Here is a 15,512-nt window from a genome sequence, read left to right on the forward strand (position 1 = left end):
CTCTGAAAGGTACATCAACCAGGGTTAATGTATGCTATACCCCATCCACACTGAAGAGGCTCTGACATGTACATCAACCAGGGATAAAGAGGAAGTTAACATTGTGAAATGTTTCATGCTTAATTGAAGTTAAGTGTCTGTTCACATGTTGGAAAAGATTAAAGGTCTACAATTTCTGTTTAATTTGTCAATATTCCATTTTTATTCATTGATTTCCTGGCCCCCATTACTGTGGTTACATGTTCAGTATATGTATTAACCAGCCTACCTCACCAGCTCACTCTCCATCCCTGCTTTGGATAATTATTAGCATGACTCTCGTACTTTGCCCTTTTCCTTTATGGTTGATATTAACGACGAAAGGAGATATTATCTGTCTCTGTCCTATTGTGTACCACTGTTAAATACTGTGGAAAAATAAAAAACTGGGAAAATAAGTACTTAGAACTACCAATTATTGTAGATAAATATTAAAGAAAAGGGTAAACACACCACTGGACTGAACCCCCTAATTTTCAAACTGATATTAATGTAACGTAAACTCCGCCCCATTCCATACAAATGTGCATAACCACGACGTTCAAACGAGGCTACAAAGAAAACTAATGGGACTGTAGCGACTGTGTTGACTTCAAAATCGGGGGTGTGAACTAGGTTTCTATTCAAGCGTTGATCGACATGGTAATGGCTCTATAGTATTGGAGAAAAGTTGAAAAAACTGACCTTCCGTTACATCTTGACATGTCATGTCGTAACGTACAGCACGCATAAAGCTACTATTTCTGTCTTACAATCTCTCTCCACCAGGTGTAGCACTTCTATCATCCTTTAAAAACAAGAAATGGACAGTAAGGGGGGGATACCTAGTCATTTTTTGCTTCATAATTGCATGCGATCATCATTCTCAAAGCCGCTGTTTACTTCTAAGATCACATTGGCACCGCCCTAAAAACCCGATTCAAATTCAACACAAACGTTCCAATAGGTCTGTAATGACACATTATATAAACTCTTTATAGCGTTTCATTTACATTGTGGAGGCGATAAGGTGAGAAGTTGGACAGATCTAGTGAAAAAAGCTATTTTCCCACACGACATCTGTCCTTCTCACTATCACGCATTAGTTTCGCTTCCCCACCCGCCATTTTTAAAAAGACCCGACAGGGCTCATTGCCTGCTTGAATTATGCAGAATCGGGCAGAGTTTAGGTCATGTAATTGATTTTGTTGGAAAGGGGAAAAATTGTGCTTTACAATGGTATTGACATTACAGTTGATCTGGAAGTATTACGTTTTGGGGCGCTAAAATAAGGGCAATTGTACGGACCAAGGCGATGTACGAGTTTACGTTACAACAATATAGAAGATACATGACAAGAGGTTATGCAATATGGGTACATTCCACTGCATGCTTCTTAGGTGTGCAATTGACAAGACCAAGGGGCTTTTGCAAATTTGAAACTATGAAAAATGTATGTTACACCTCGTGATTTTACAGTACACAAACAAGAGTGTGCAAAATAGAAGGGTAGTCAGCGGACATTAGGTCACATGACCAAGGAGCTATGCAATGCATGTAAACCCCTGTGAGATGAAAATGGACAAACTTAAGGGTGTGCAATGTGTGTCTATGCCATCGGGTTAGCTACAACCAGTTTTGAAAGTGTTTGGAGTAATGGTTAAAGAGCTATTGAAATTTGAAAAATGTGATTTGTCACTATGTTGACGGTCCCTAACTGCTGTTGGTGGACGTAAGGAAAACTACAGGCGAATATCCTTCGAATATCCAACCTGAAACTGTCTTTACCTCGGTCTCTCAACACCTGTTGAATACGGCCGGTGTCAGTAAACGTTGGCAAAACATACATTGTTGCCAGCATCACAGTTGCAGTCACCTACGCTCTGGATAACATGAAACCAGCCTAACCAGCTCTGCTAGGGCGAGTAAAATGGTCAGTGAACGGTTGTCTCACGGTAGCCAGTTATCTCTCTCTGTAGCCAGTTATCTCTCTCGGTAGCCAGTTACCTCTCTCGGTAGCCAGTTCGCTTGAGCGCATGACGGTTGGTTCCAAGCAGCAGAGTAAAGGGAGGCGTTGTTGTCATGACGACGCTACACAACTCACCGGAAGGAAATGTGTTGCAAGGTCAGTGCTTTACGGGATCATTTTCAACTACAACTGGGGATGTCCCAAAGATCCAAATTAGCAAGGATCATATGTTAAGGACGGGCTTTGGTTAGCCAATTTCTGACGTAAAAGGTAATAGTAACTTCAAAGTGAACAATGAAGCCAAATGTAATTTTCTTTTGTGTGTATATTAACTAGCAAGTACTTCTGTGTCTCTTGTCAGAAGAGTTTTGAGAAAAGTCTGTGTGTAAAGCTTCACAATGTTTGTTTCCAATGCCACTGATGCTAACGTAACGTTAGCTAATAAGGAGACAAACGACACGAGCTAGCAACTCGGGTAAGAAAACTTTCCAATCAGTGTTAAGGCAGAACACTCTTGATTGGTTGATCGATCAAAAGGGGTATGATGACATCAGTATTTAACCTTCCCAGGTATTGACATTACGACATACCGCTTTCTCAGCAGGATGCCAGTATACATCAGAAAAGGGCCTGCAGATATCCCCGAGCCCCCCGACAGCGGCCACGGTGATGACGAGGAGGAGTTGTTCCTGAGTGACCCTGATCAACTCCAGGACCAGCTCCCCCAGCCGTTCAGAATGATAGACAAGGTCCTGGACAGACTTGTAGACAGGGCATGGGACTTCATCTCACAGAGAGAAACTGTCAGGGTCACAGAGCAAGCTATTCAAACTATACCCATTATGCAGGTCTCAGGGGACGTAAAGGTACAAACCCATATATTTTCTCATTTATCTTCTTTTAGCCTTATAAACTTCTGTTATGTTATTGACATGATGAAACTTGATGCATAAAACCCAGTCTAATTGTGTTCACCACATGATAGTCCAACACATATCCTGTGTTTGTTCCCAGCTCCCTGTGAGGACCAACTGCGTGGCCTGCTCTGAGGATGGCAGGTACATCTTCCTGGGTCACCCCCACGGCCTGTCTGTTATGGCTCAGCCCCAGGGTATCACCACCTCCTCCTCTTCCTCTCCCTACTGTGTGCCAGTATGGCAGGAGGACCATGTAGAGATCACCTCTCTTCACATCACCTGTCTGGGGGAGATGGTCTACCTGCTGGCATCCCTGGATGATATGGGTAACACCACACATTTAAACAGAACACTATTATATCATATGACTATGGGTAACACCACAAAATTACACTATTATATCATATGTCTATGGGTAACACCACAAAATTACACTATTATATCATATGTCTATGGTAACACCACAAAATTACACTATTATATCATATGACTATGGGTAACACCACAAAATTACACTATTATATCATATGTCTATGGTAACACCACAAAATTACACTATTATATCTTATGACTATGGTAACACCACAGAATTACACTATTATATCATATGACTATGGTAACACCACAGAATTACACTATTATATCATATGACTATGGTAACACCACAGAATTACACTATTATATCATATGACTATGGTAACACCACAGAATTACACTATTATATCATATGACTATGGTAACACCACAGAATTACACTATTATATCATATGACTATGGTAACACCACAGAATTACACTATTATATTGTATGTCTATGGATAACACCAAAACTATTCTAGTTGTTCTTTCTATCTCCTCACCCACCTCCTCCTCTCCCTCATCCACCTCCTCTCCCTCCTCTTTTACCAACTCCTCACCCACCTCCTCCTCTCCCTTATCCTCCTCCTCTCCCTCATCCACCTCCTCTTCCTCCAACTCCTTACCTCCTTCCCCTCTTCCTCTACTTCTTCCTCTTACACCTCCTCATCTGACTGTAGGTGTTGCCAGACTGTTTGCTTATTACTCAGAAACCAGCCACCTGATAAAAGTCATGAATGAAACAGTAAGTTTGGTCTTTATTTTTCCATTGGCTCATTCATCCCCCCCTCCCTCTATCCTCTCCCCTGTAAATGTTCCCCAGGTCGTTGCTGGAGTGTGTTCTCAGTCAACTGATCTGGTAAAATAAGGGTTAAGTGAAAAATAAATCATAATTTAATTACCATTTTGATTCAGTTTTGTTTTTATCACAATATGTTATTGTTAGGAATTCAGTTAGTCAGTTTTCCATTATAACATCCCACCATTAGGGGGCAGCATTCAGAAGGTACTTTGAGCACCAGCAAGGCTGGATAAAGGAGTATGTAGCTCATAGGTGTGAGTGAGGTTAGTGCTATCCGGAATCCTTGGGACTAGGGCTGTGGCAGTCATTACATTTTGTCAGCCGGTAACTGTCATGCAAATGACTGCCGGTCTTACGGTAATGAACCTTTAATTAACATAAACACATGTAGCATCTCCAGGCCGCTGATGTGCACCTTTTTTACGAAAAGTCTAAATCCATTTAATATACACCATCACAATACATCTATAATTTATTTTAGACAGGTCTAAAGAAACATTATGATCTGAAGGAAATGTATTTTTTAAATGTAATATGCATCAGCTTGGGCTCATGTATAGGCCGAGGAGTACTCATCAGCTTGGGCTCATGTATAGGCCGAGGAGTACTCATCAGCTTGGGCTCATGTATAGGCCGAGGAGTACTCATCAGCTTGGGCTCATGTATAGGCCGGGGAGTACTCATCAGCTTGGGCTCATGTATAGGCCGAGGAGTACTCATCAGCTTGGGCTCATGTATAGGCCGAGGGGTACTCATCAGCTTGGGCTCATGTATAGGCCGAGGGGTACGCATCAGCTTGGGCTCATGTATAGGCCGAGGAGTACTCATCAGCTTGGGCTCATGTATAGGCCCGAGGAGTACTCATCAGCTTGGGCTCATGTATAGGCCGAGGAGTACTCATCAGCTTGGGCTCATGTATAGGCCGAGGAGTACTCATCAGCTTGGGCTCATGTATAGGCCGAGGAGTACTCATCAGCTTGGGCTCATGTATAGGCCGAGGAGTACTCATCAGCTTGGGCTCATGTATAGGCCGAGGAGTACTCATCAGCTTGGGCTCATGTATAGGCCGAGGAGTACTCATCAGCTTGGGCTCATGTATAGGCCGAGGAGTACTCATCAGCTTGGGCTCATGTATAGGCCGAGGAGTACTCATCAGCTTGGGCTCATGTATAGGCCCGAGGAGTACTCATCAGCTTGGGCTCATGTATAGGCCGAGGAGTACTCATCAGCTTGGGCTCATGTATAGGCCGAGGGGTACTCATCAGCTTGGGCTCATGTATAGGCCGAGGAGTACTCATCAGCTTGGGCTCATGTATAGGCCCGAGGAGTACTCATCAGCTTGGGCTCATGTATAGGCCGAGGGGTACTCATCAGCTTGGGCTCATGTATAGGCCGAGGAGTACTCATCAGCTTGGGCTCATGTATAGGCCGAGGGGTACTCATCAGCTTGGGCTCATGTATAGGCCGAGGAGTACTCATCAGCTTGGGCTCATGTATAGGCCGAGGAGTACTCATCAGCTTGGGCTCATGTATAGGCCGAGGAGTACTCATCAGCTTGGGCTCATGTATAGGCCGAGGAGTACTCATCAGCTTGGGCTCATGTATAGGCCGAGGGGTACTCATCAGCTTGGGCTCATGTATAGGCCGAGGAGTACTCATCAGCTTGGGCTCATGTATAGGCCGAGGAGTACTCATCAGCTTGGGCTCATGTATAGGCCGAGGAGTACTCATCAGCTTGGGCTCATGTATAGGCCGAGGAGTACTCATCAGCTTGGGCTCATGTATAGGCCGAGGAGTACTCATCAGCTTGGGCTCATGTATAGGCCGAGGAGTACTCATCAGCTTGGGCTCATGTATAGGCCGAGGAGTACTCATCAGCTTGGGCTCATGTATAGGCCGAGGAGTACTCATCAGCTTGGGCTCATGTATAGGCCGAGGGGTACTCATCAGCTTGGGCTCATGTATAGGCCGAGGAGTACTCATCAGCTTGGGCTCATGTATAGGCCGAGGAGTACTCATCAGCTTGGGCTCATGTATAGGCCGAGGAGTACTCATCAGCTTGGGCTCATGTATAGGCCGAGGGGTACTCATCAGCTTGGGCTCATGTATAGGCCGAGGAGTACTCATCAGCTTGGGCTCATGTATAGGCCGAGGAGTACTCATCAGCTTGGGCTCATGTATAGGCAGAGGAGTACTCATCAGCTTGGGCTCATGTATAGGCCGAGGAGTACTCATCAGCTTGGGCTCATGTATAGGCCGAGGAGTACTCATCAGCTTGGGCTCATGTATAGGCCGAGGAGTACTCATCAGCTTGGGCTCATGTATAGGCCGAGGAGTACACATCAGCTTGGGCTCATGTATAGGCCGAGGAGTACTCATCAGCTTGGGCTCATGTATAGGCCGAGGAGTACTCATCAGCTTGGGCTCATGTATAGGCCGAGGAGTACTCATCAGCTTGGGCTCATGTATAGGCCGAGGAGTACTCATCAGCTTGGGCTCATGTATAGGCCGAGGGGTACTCATCAGCTTGGGCTCATGTATAGGCCGAGGAGTACTCATCAGCTTGGGCTCATGTATAGGCCGAGGAGTACTCATCAGCTTGGGCTCATGTATAGGCCGAGGAGTACTCATCAGCTTGGGCTCATGTATAGGCCGAGGGGTACTCATCAGCTTGGGCTCATGTATAGGCCGAGGAGTACTCATCAGCTTGGGCTCATGTATAGGCCGAGGAGTACTCATCAGCTTGGGCTCATGTATAGGCAGAGGAGTACTCATCAGCTTGGGCTCATGTATAGGCCGAGGAGTACTCATCAGCTTGGGCTCATGTATAGGCCGAGGAGTACTCATCAGCTTGGGCTCATGTATAGGCCGAGGAGTACTCATCAGCTTGGGCTCATGTATAGGCCGAGGGGTACTCATCAGCTTGGGCTCATGTATAGGCCGAGGAGTACTCATCAGCTTGGGCTCATGTATAGGCCGAGGGGTACTCATCAGCTTGGGCTCATGTATAGGCCGAGGAAATACTCATCAGGTCTAATATGCAGATTGGTGTTCTACATGCAGCATCTTAAATGCTTTGAATGAATCATCACCTTAGAAAGGCTGTCCATTTAGTTAGGACCTGATGGAGGGACAATAGAGCCCTGAGTACCAGGCCATTAGGACCTGATGGAGGGACAATAGAGCCCTGAGTACCAGGCCGTTAGGACCTGATGGAAGGATGATAGAGCCCTGAGTACCGGGCCATTAGGACCTGATGGAGGGACAATAGAGCCCTGAGTACCAGGCCATTAGCACCTGATGGAGGGACAATAGAGCCCTGGGTACCAGGCCGTTAGGACCTGATGGAGGGACAATAGAGCCCTGAGTACCAGGCCATTAGTACCTGATGGAGGGACAATAGAGCCCTAACCCTAACCATGTTACATTTAAACGGGGGTGGCAGGTAGCCTAGAGGTTCAGAGCGTTGGGACAGTAACTGAAACGTTGCTGGTTGGAACTCCCAAGCTGACTAGTTGAAGAAAGAAAAGATGTCATTGACCCAAAATAATCTTGGAAGCAGCTCAGGATAAGAGCGTCTGCTAAATGGGGTAAATGTAAACTTCAATGGGGACGTCCCAAGAATCCCAGATAGCAAGATCCCTGTCAGTGATTGGTGGGTGATTGCAGAGTCTGAGGTGGAAGGCAATGGACATAGTTTGTCTAGTTGGTTTCATCCCAGTTATCATTAGATTATATCATTATATCTTACCATGCACCTTTTAATGTGACCAGGATGACCTCAACCAGAGAAGTGTCTGTGTGAAGTTTGAACTGTCCAGAGGAGGAGACTACGGAGCTGCTACCATCAGCTGTAAGGTTTATTACACAACACAGATCATGGTCACATCTCATCTGCATAATGATGAATACATCATCCTGAATATTAAATTACACAACACAGATCATGGTCACATCTCATATGCATAATGATGAATACATCATCCTGAATATTAAATTACACAGATCATGGTCACATCTCATCTGTATAATGAGGAATACATCATCCTGAATATTAAATTACACAACACAGATCATGGTCACATCTCATCTGCATAATGATGAATACATCATCCTGAATATTAAATTACACAGATCATGGTCACATCTCATCTGCATAATGATGAATACATCATCCTGAATATTAAATTACACAGATCATGGTCACATCTCATCTGTATAATGATGAATACATCATCCTGAATATTAAATGACACAACACAGATCATGGTCACATCTCATCTGCATAATGAGGAATACATAATCCTGAATATTAAACTGACTTAAAATGTCAGTGGTTCACTATAACAATTAGACAACACAGTAATGTATTGATTATCTGTGGTATGTGTCTAAACAATATTGTTTCTAGTGGAGGTTAGTTACATGTCAAGTGTCCTGGCACCTGGCTTCACAACAGAGTCCTGGCACCTGGCTTCACAACAGTGTCCTGGCACAACAGTGTCCTGGCACCTGGCTTCACAACAGTGTCCTGGCACCTGGTTTCACAACAGTGTCCTGGCATAACAGTGTCCTGGCACCTGGCTTCACAACAGTGTCCTGGCACCTGGCTTCACAACAGTGTCCTGGCACAACAGTGTCCTGGCACCTGGCTTCACAACAGTGTCCTGGCACAACAGTGTCCTGGCACCTGGCTTCACAACAGTGTCCTGGCACCTGGTTTCACAACAGTGTCCTGGCATAACAGTGTCCTGGCACCTGGCTTCACAACAGTGTCCTGGCACCTGGCTTCACAACAGTGTCCTGGCACAACAGTGTCCTGGCACCTGGCTTCACAACAGTGTCCTGGCACAACAGTGTCCTGGCACCTGGCCTCACAACAGTGTCCTGGCACAACAGTGTCCTGGCACCTGGCTTCACAACAGTGTCCTGGCACCTGGTTTCACAACAGTGTCCTGGCACAACAGTGTCCTGGCACCTGGCTTCACAACAGTGTCCTGGCACAACAGTGTCCTGGCACCTGGCTTCACAACAGTGTCCTGGCACCTGGTTTCACAACAGTGTCCTGGCATAACAGTGTCCTGGCACCTGGCTTCACAACAGTGTCCTGGCACCTGGCTTCACAACAGTGTCCTGGCACAACAGTGTCCTGGCACCTGGCTTCACAACAGTGTCCTGGCACAACAGTGTCCTGGCACCTGGCTTCACAACAGTGTCCTGGCACCTGGTTTCACAACAGTGTCCTGGCATAACAGTGTCCTGGCACCTGGCTTCACAACAGTGTCCTGGCACCTGGCTTCACAACAGTGTCCTGGCACAACAGTGTCCTGGCACCTGGCTTCACAACAGTGTCCTGGCACAACAGTGTCCTGGCACCTGGCCTCACAACAGTGTCCTGGCACAACAGTGTCCTGGCACCTGGCTTCACAACAGTGTCCTGGCACCTGGTTTCACAACAGTGTCCTGGCACAACAGTGTCCTGGCACCTGGCTTCACAACAGTGTCCTGGCACCTGGCTTCACAACAGTGTCCTGGCACAACAGTGTCCTGGCACCTGGCTTCACAACAGTGTCCTGGCACAACAGTGTCCTGGCACCTGGCTTCACAACAGTGTCCTGCCACAACAGTGTCCTGGCACCTGGCTTCACAACAGTGTCCTGGCACCTGGTTTCACAACAGTGTCCTGGCACAACAGTGTCCTGGCACCTGGCTTCACAACAGTGTCCTGGCACCTGGCTTCACAACAGTGTCCTGGCACCTGGCTTCACAACAGTGTCCTGGCACCTGGCAGATCAGCTCAATCAGACCACCTAACTGAAATGAGAGGATTCCTAATGAGAGGATTGCAAAACAAAAGGACCCCTTTCATCTGTTTAGTCCAGTCCCATGTACAGTATGCAGGCCTTTCCATCTGTTTAGTCCAGTCCTATGTACAGTATGCAGGCCTTTCCATCTGTTTAGTCCAGTCCTATGTACAGTATGCAGGCCTTTTCATCTGTTTAGTCCAGTCCTAAGTACAGTATGCAGGCCTTTCCATCTGTTTAGTCCAGTCCTAAGTATGCAGGCCTTTTCATCTGTTTAGTCCAGTCCTAAGTACAGTATGCAGGCCTTTCCATCTGTTTAGTCCAGTCCTAAGTACAGTATGCAGGCCTTTCCATCTGTTTAGTCCAGTCCTAAGTATGCAGGCCTTTTCATCTGTTTAGTCCAGTCCTAAGTACAGTATGCAGGCCTTTCCATCTGTTTAGTCCAGTCCTATGTACAGTATGCAGGCCTTTCCATCTGTTTAGTCCAGTCCTAAGTATGCAGGCCTTTTCATCTGTTTAGTCCTGTCCTAAGTACAGTATGCAGGCCTTTCCATCTGTTTAGTCCAGTCCTATGTACAGTATGCAGGCCTTTTCATCTGTTTAGTCCAGTCCTAAGTACAGTATGCAGGCCTTTCCATCTGTTTAGTCCAGTCCTAAGTATGCAGGCCTTTTCATCTGTTTAGTCCAGTCCTAAGTACAGTATGCAGGCCTTTTCATCTGTTTAGTCCAGTCCTAAGTACAGTATGCAGGCCTTTCCATCTGTTTAGTCCAGTCCTATGTACAGTATGCAGGCCTTTTCATCTGTTTAGTCCAGTCCTAAGTACAGTATGCAGGCCTTTCCATCTGTTTAGTCCAGTCCTAAGTATGCAGGCCTTTTCATCTGTTTAGTCCAGTCCTAAGTACAGTATGCAGGCCTTTTCATCTGTTTAGTCCAGTCCTAAGTACAGTATGCAGGCCTTTTCATCTGTTTAGTCCAGTCCTAAGTACAGTATGCAGGCCTTTTCATCTGTTTAGTCCAGTCCTATGTACAGTATGCAGGCCTTTTCATCTGTTTAGTCCAGTCCTAAGTACAGTATGCAGGCCTTTTCATCTGTTTAGTCCAGTCCTAAGTATGCAGGCCTTTCCATCTGTTTAGTCCAGTCCTAAGTACAGTATGCAGGCCTTTTCATCTGTTTAGTCCAGTCCTATGTTTAGTATGCAGGCCTTTCCATCTGTTTAGTCCAGTCCTATGTACAGTATGCAGGCCTTTTCATCTGTTTAGTCCAGTCCTAAGTACAGTATGCAGGCCTTTTCATCTGTTTAGTCCAGTCCTAAGTACAGTATGCAGGCCTTTTCATCTGTTTAGTCCAGTCCTAAGTATGCAGGCCTTTTCATCTGTTTAGTCCAGTCCTAAGTATGCATCTAGAATATTTCATTCAATCCTCATATTATTTTCATGTCTCCCACCAGGTAATGGTTGTCAGTGTTTAGAGGTGTACAGATTCCCTAAAGACTCCTGGCTGAAAGAGCTGTCCCAGCATGCACCTGGAGTAGGAGATACAGGCAAACTGTCTCCTGTCGCCATGCTGATGAAGATCAAACCACCTAAACCTCACACAGGTACTTCCCATGACATACTGTCCTACCAAACTTTAACAGATCACGGTAGTGTCGTTCCATGTCATTTCAGCAAGACATGACCCCCACCATCTCAGATCGATCTGAAATAGTTTCTGTTGTAGAAACAGATAAGTTCAGCATTCCTGAATCATTATTTTGTTTAAATATAATTTGATCTCTAAGAATTTAAGCTTATTGATTTTATTTTCATTTATAGGATTCATATAATATTCAATAAATATATTACCTAACATCCAATTTGGACCCAACTTTATTTCGAACAATGAGTCCGACATGAGTCCGACATGAGAAATCTAAATAGGTCAAAATAGGTCAAAATCCATCCACGGACCGCCCCCCACGACGGCCCCCCATGACCGCCCCCCATTACCGACTGCCCCCCACACCAATCCCACCCCAACAACGAGTATATAGCATCAGTTGTTGGTGGTCCAGGGAGGTGGTGGTCCAGGGAGAGGAGGAGGAGGGGGTCCAGGGAGAGCAGGAGGAGGAGGTCCAGGGAGAGGAGGAGGAGGGGGTCAAGGGAGAGGAGGAGGAGGTCCAAGGGGAGGAGGTCCAGGAAGAGGAGGAGGAGGAGGTCCAGGGAAAGGAGGAGGTCCAGGGAGAGGAGGTCCAGGGAGAGGAGGAGGTCCAGTAGGAGGAGGAGGGACAGGGAGGAGGAGGAGGTCCAGGGAGAGGAGGAGGAGGTGCAGGGAGAGGAGGAGGAGGTCCAGGGAGAGGAGGAGGAGGTCCAGGGAGAGGAGGAGGTCCAGGGAGAGGAGGAGGTCCAGGGAGAGGAGGAGGAGGTCTAGGGAGAGGAGGAGGAGGTCCAGGGAGAGGAGGAGGTCCAGGGAGAGGAGGAGGAGGTCTAGGGAGAGGAGGAAGAGGTCCAGGGAGAGGAGGCGGAGGAGGTGGTCCAGGGAGAGGAAGGATGAGGAGGTGGAGGTGGTCCAGGTCCAGGGAGGAGGAGGAGGTCCAGGGAGGAGGAGGAGGTCCAGGGAGAGGAGAAGGAGGTCCAGGGAGAGGAGGAGGTCCAGGGAGAGGAGGGGGAGTTCTAGGGAGAGGAGGAGGAGGTCCAGGGAGGAGGAGGAGGTCCAGGGAGGAGGAGGAGGTCCAGGGAGAGGAGGAGGAGGAGGTCCAGGGAGAGGAGGAGGAGGTCCAGGGAGGAGGAGGAGGTCCAGGGAGAGGAGGAGGAGGTCCAGGGAGAGGAGGAGGAGGAGGTCTAGGGAGAGGAGGCGGTCCAGGGAGAGGAGGAGGTCCAGTGAGGAGGAGGAGGAGGTCCAGGGAGAGGAGGAGGAGGTGGTCCAGGGAGAGGAGTAGGAGGAGGTCCAGGGAGAGGAGGAGGAAGTCCAGGGAGAGGTGGGGGAGGTCCAGGGAGGAGCAGGAGGTCCAGGGAGAGGAAGAGGTCCAGGAAGAGGAGGAGGAGGAGGGCCAGGGAGAGGAGGAGGAGGTCCAGGGAGAGGAGGAGGAGGAGGTCCAGGGAGAGGAGGAGGAGGTCTAGGGAGAGGAGGAGGAGGTCTAGGGAGAGGAGGAGGTGGTCCAGGGAGAGGAGGATAGGTATGATGGCAACCCTTGCTTTGGTTTTGTTTACCTGGCCACTGTTTCAAATGCTGTTTTAGCATTTGTGGCACAAATCCCATGCGAGTCAACGGTACATATATTAGCCTTTTTGTGCTTTGTATCTAAGTAAGATAATACAGTTACACAATCCATTTTTTGATACTTTAGGATGATTTCTATTTATTATGGATCCCCATTACTCTTCCTGGGGTCTGGCAAAATGAAGGTAGTTATAGAACTTTTAAAACATTACAATACATTCATTACAGAATTCACAACACACTGTGTGTCCTCAGGCCCATACTCCACTAACACATATCGACAGTCCATAGTCTGTTCTGGACTTGGGGACTGTGAAGAGACCTCTTGTGGACCTCTTGTCTCACGGTTTGTAAAACATGGCTGCCTTCCAAATGGCACCCTATTACCTATATACTGTTCTGATGAACATGAAGCATGAAAATGCTACTATACGTACCATTGACTTGCATTGAATTTGTGCCACAAATGCTAAGAAGTTAGCACTTGAGACAGTGGCTGAAAAACCCAAGCATGGGTTGCTGTCACACCTTGCTGTCAGTAGACAACCAATGTCATTTTGCAATTTAGGTGAACAATCCCTTTAACATTGGGGGGGGTCTTCAAACTTTCCCACCTAATAGCATGAACAGCACCATCTAGTGGTCAGAACCTGTATTGTTGTTGTTGGGGTGTTGTGAGTCTGGGTGGCTACTGACCATTCCTTTGGATTCCTCATGTCGGACTCATTGGTAGAAAAAGTTTGGTCCAAATTGGATGTTAGGTACTATATTTATTGAATATTATTTGAATCCTATAAATAAAAAATGCCAATTTGGCTGCAATCAATTAGCTTAATTTCTCAGATGTCAAATTATATTTCAACAAAAAAATGTTGCAGGAATGCTAATCTCATCTGTTTCTGACAACAGAAATGATTTCAGATCAATCTGAGATGGTGGGTGTCAAAATCCTCTTTGTGCTTTTTGAGGTGGAATGACCCGGTAACCAAACAGTAGTTTAAAAAAATATATTGTAAAGACATTGTATCAAGATGAGAATAACAGGAAGACATTGTATCAACATGAGAATAACAGATATACATTGTATCAACATGAGAATTACAGGAAGGCAATATGTCTGTCATATTTGATAGGCTCTACCATGAAGAGTCCATTTGAGGTGTTGCAGAAGACCGAGGATGGCAATGTGATTGGCTCAGGACAGAACCACCTGATCAGCAGTCGCCAATGGGAGGACCAGGACGCTGTGTTTAAGTCTGTATACAGGAAGTACATGGTTACTAACCCCAGCAACACTACAGACCCAGAGGACAGACCCAGGTAAACACTACAGTTGAATGAGAGTGGTTAGTCTTAAAATCCTCAGATTGTAATGATAACAGAAAATAAGACCTGACAGGGCCCTGTGTCCTCAGTCTGAATCAGACTATATCCAGACAGCTACTGATGATCTGTTAGGGCCCTGTGTCCTCAGTTTGAATCAGACTATACCCAGACAGCTACTGATAATCAGTTAGGGCCCTGTGTCCTCAGTCTGAATCAGACTATACCCAGACAGCTACTGATGATCTGTTAGGGCCCTGTGTCCTCAGTCTGAATCAGACTATACCCAGACAGCTACTGATCATCAGTTGAATCATCTAGTCTGTTGAATCATGATTTCCTAGTGAGCCTCTTGTTTTTCCAGCCTCTCGTATCAGTGAGGTATCCAGGGGGTTGGGAAAAAGGAAAGCTTCCGTTTCAAAATTGGACAATAAGGAAGTTGTTGATTGATAATGAGAGGATTCATCTGGCCTGGGCGGCCGTGTAAGGAAGTTGTTGATTGCTAATAAAAGGATTAATCTGGCCTGGGCGGCCCTGTCAGGAAGTTGTTGATTGATAATGAGAGGATTAATCTGGCCTGGGCGACCGTGTAAGGAAGTTGTTGATTGATAATGAGAGGATTAATCTGGCCTGGGCGACCGTGTAAGCGTGTTTTGTACCTGGTGAAGTTGATTAGTTTTGGAACCAGGCTGCCTCCCGGGTGGGAGCCAGGTGCCCTGCTCTGTCCCACAGCGGAGTCAGATCAAAACACAAGTGATGTAATTAACCACTGTAGTTATTAGTATGATTCTGTGTTTTCACATTACAAAAGTTATTTATTTTGATAAAAACACTTTATCTGCCTTCCCACTGAAAACTAGTTCTAAAATCCAAACATGTATTTTATGCAAAAGAGATGTATGTTTCTGGATGATGCACCATGCTGCTTTGTTGACAACATGACCGAGTGATGCAGATTACTGTTCCATTTGAGAAGGGCCACCGACCGGTGCGCCTCGGCTCAGCATAATGGAATCCGCCCATTGCTTGCCTTTGGACTTCAATCACTCCATCATGAGCTCATGTTGACATCGACTTTAGACTTGGAAATGAAAGGTGCACTAGTGTTGTAACCGTGGAGATG

At 46.5% G+C, this 15,512-nt stretch overlaps 1 protein-coding gene across 6 annotated transcripts in view; it reads left to right on the forward strand.

Moving 5' to 3' along the window:
• The first annotated feature begins 1,840 nt into the window (after nucleotides 1-1,840).
• Nucleotides 1,841-15,512, forward strand: part of LOC109883160 (WD repeat-containing protein 93) — a 45,172-nt gene continuing 31,500 nt past the window's right edge. For 2 of the 6 annotated variants that reach the window (XM_031817575.1, XM_031817576.1), the window contains exons 1-7: nucleotides 1,841-2,143; nucleotides 2,589-2,853; nucleotides 3,002-3,230; nucleotides 3,941-4,005; nucleotides 7,837-7,915; nucleotides 11,316-11,465; nucleotides 14,200-14,386. In XM_031817575.1, coding sequence (XP_031673435.1) covers nucleotides 2,055-2,143; nucleotides 2,589-2,853; nucleotides 3,002-3,230; nucleotides 3,941-4,005; nucleotides 7,837-7,915; nucleotides 11,316-11,465; nucleotides 14,200-14,386 — 1,064 coding nt within the window. In that variant the 5' untranslated portion in view covers nucleotides 1,841-2,054. Of the gene's footprint in view, nucleotides 2,258-2,353; nucleotides 2,463-2,588; nucleotides 2,854-3,001; nucleotides 3,231-3,940; nucleotides 4,006-7,836; nucleotides 7,916-11,315; nucleotides 11,466-14,199; nucleotides 14,387-15,512 lie in introns of those variants that run through there. The other 4 variants (XM_031817571.1, XM_031817572.1, XM_031817573.1 and 1 more) reach the window with 4 other exon arrangements.

Source organism: Oncorhynchus kisutch, unplaced genomic scaffold (genome assembly GCF_002021735.2).
Source record: "Oncorhynchus kisutch isolate 150728-3 unplaced genomic scaffold, Okis_V2 scaffold1076, whole genome shotgun sequence".
Classification (NCBI taxonomy): domain Eukaryota; kingdom Metazoa; phylum Chordata; class Actinopteri; order Salmoniformes; family Salmonidae; genus Oncorhynchus; species Oncorhynchus kisutch.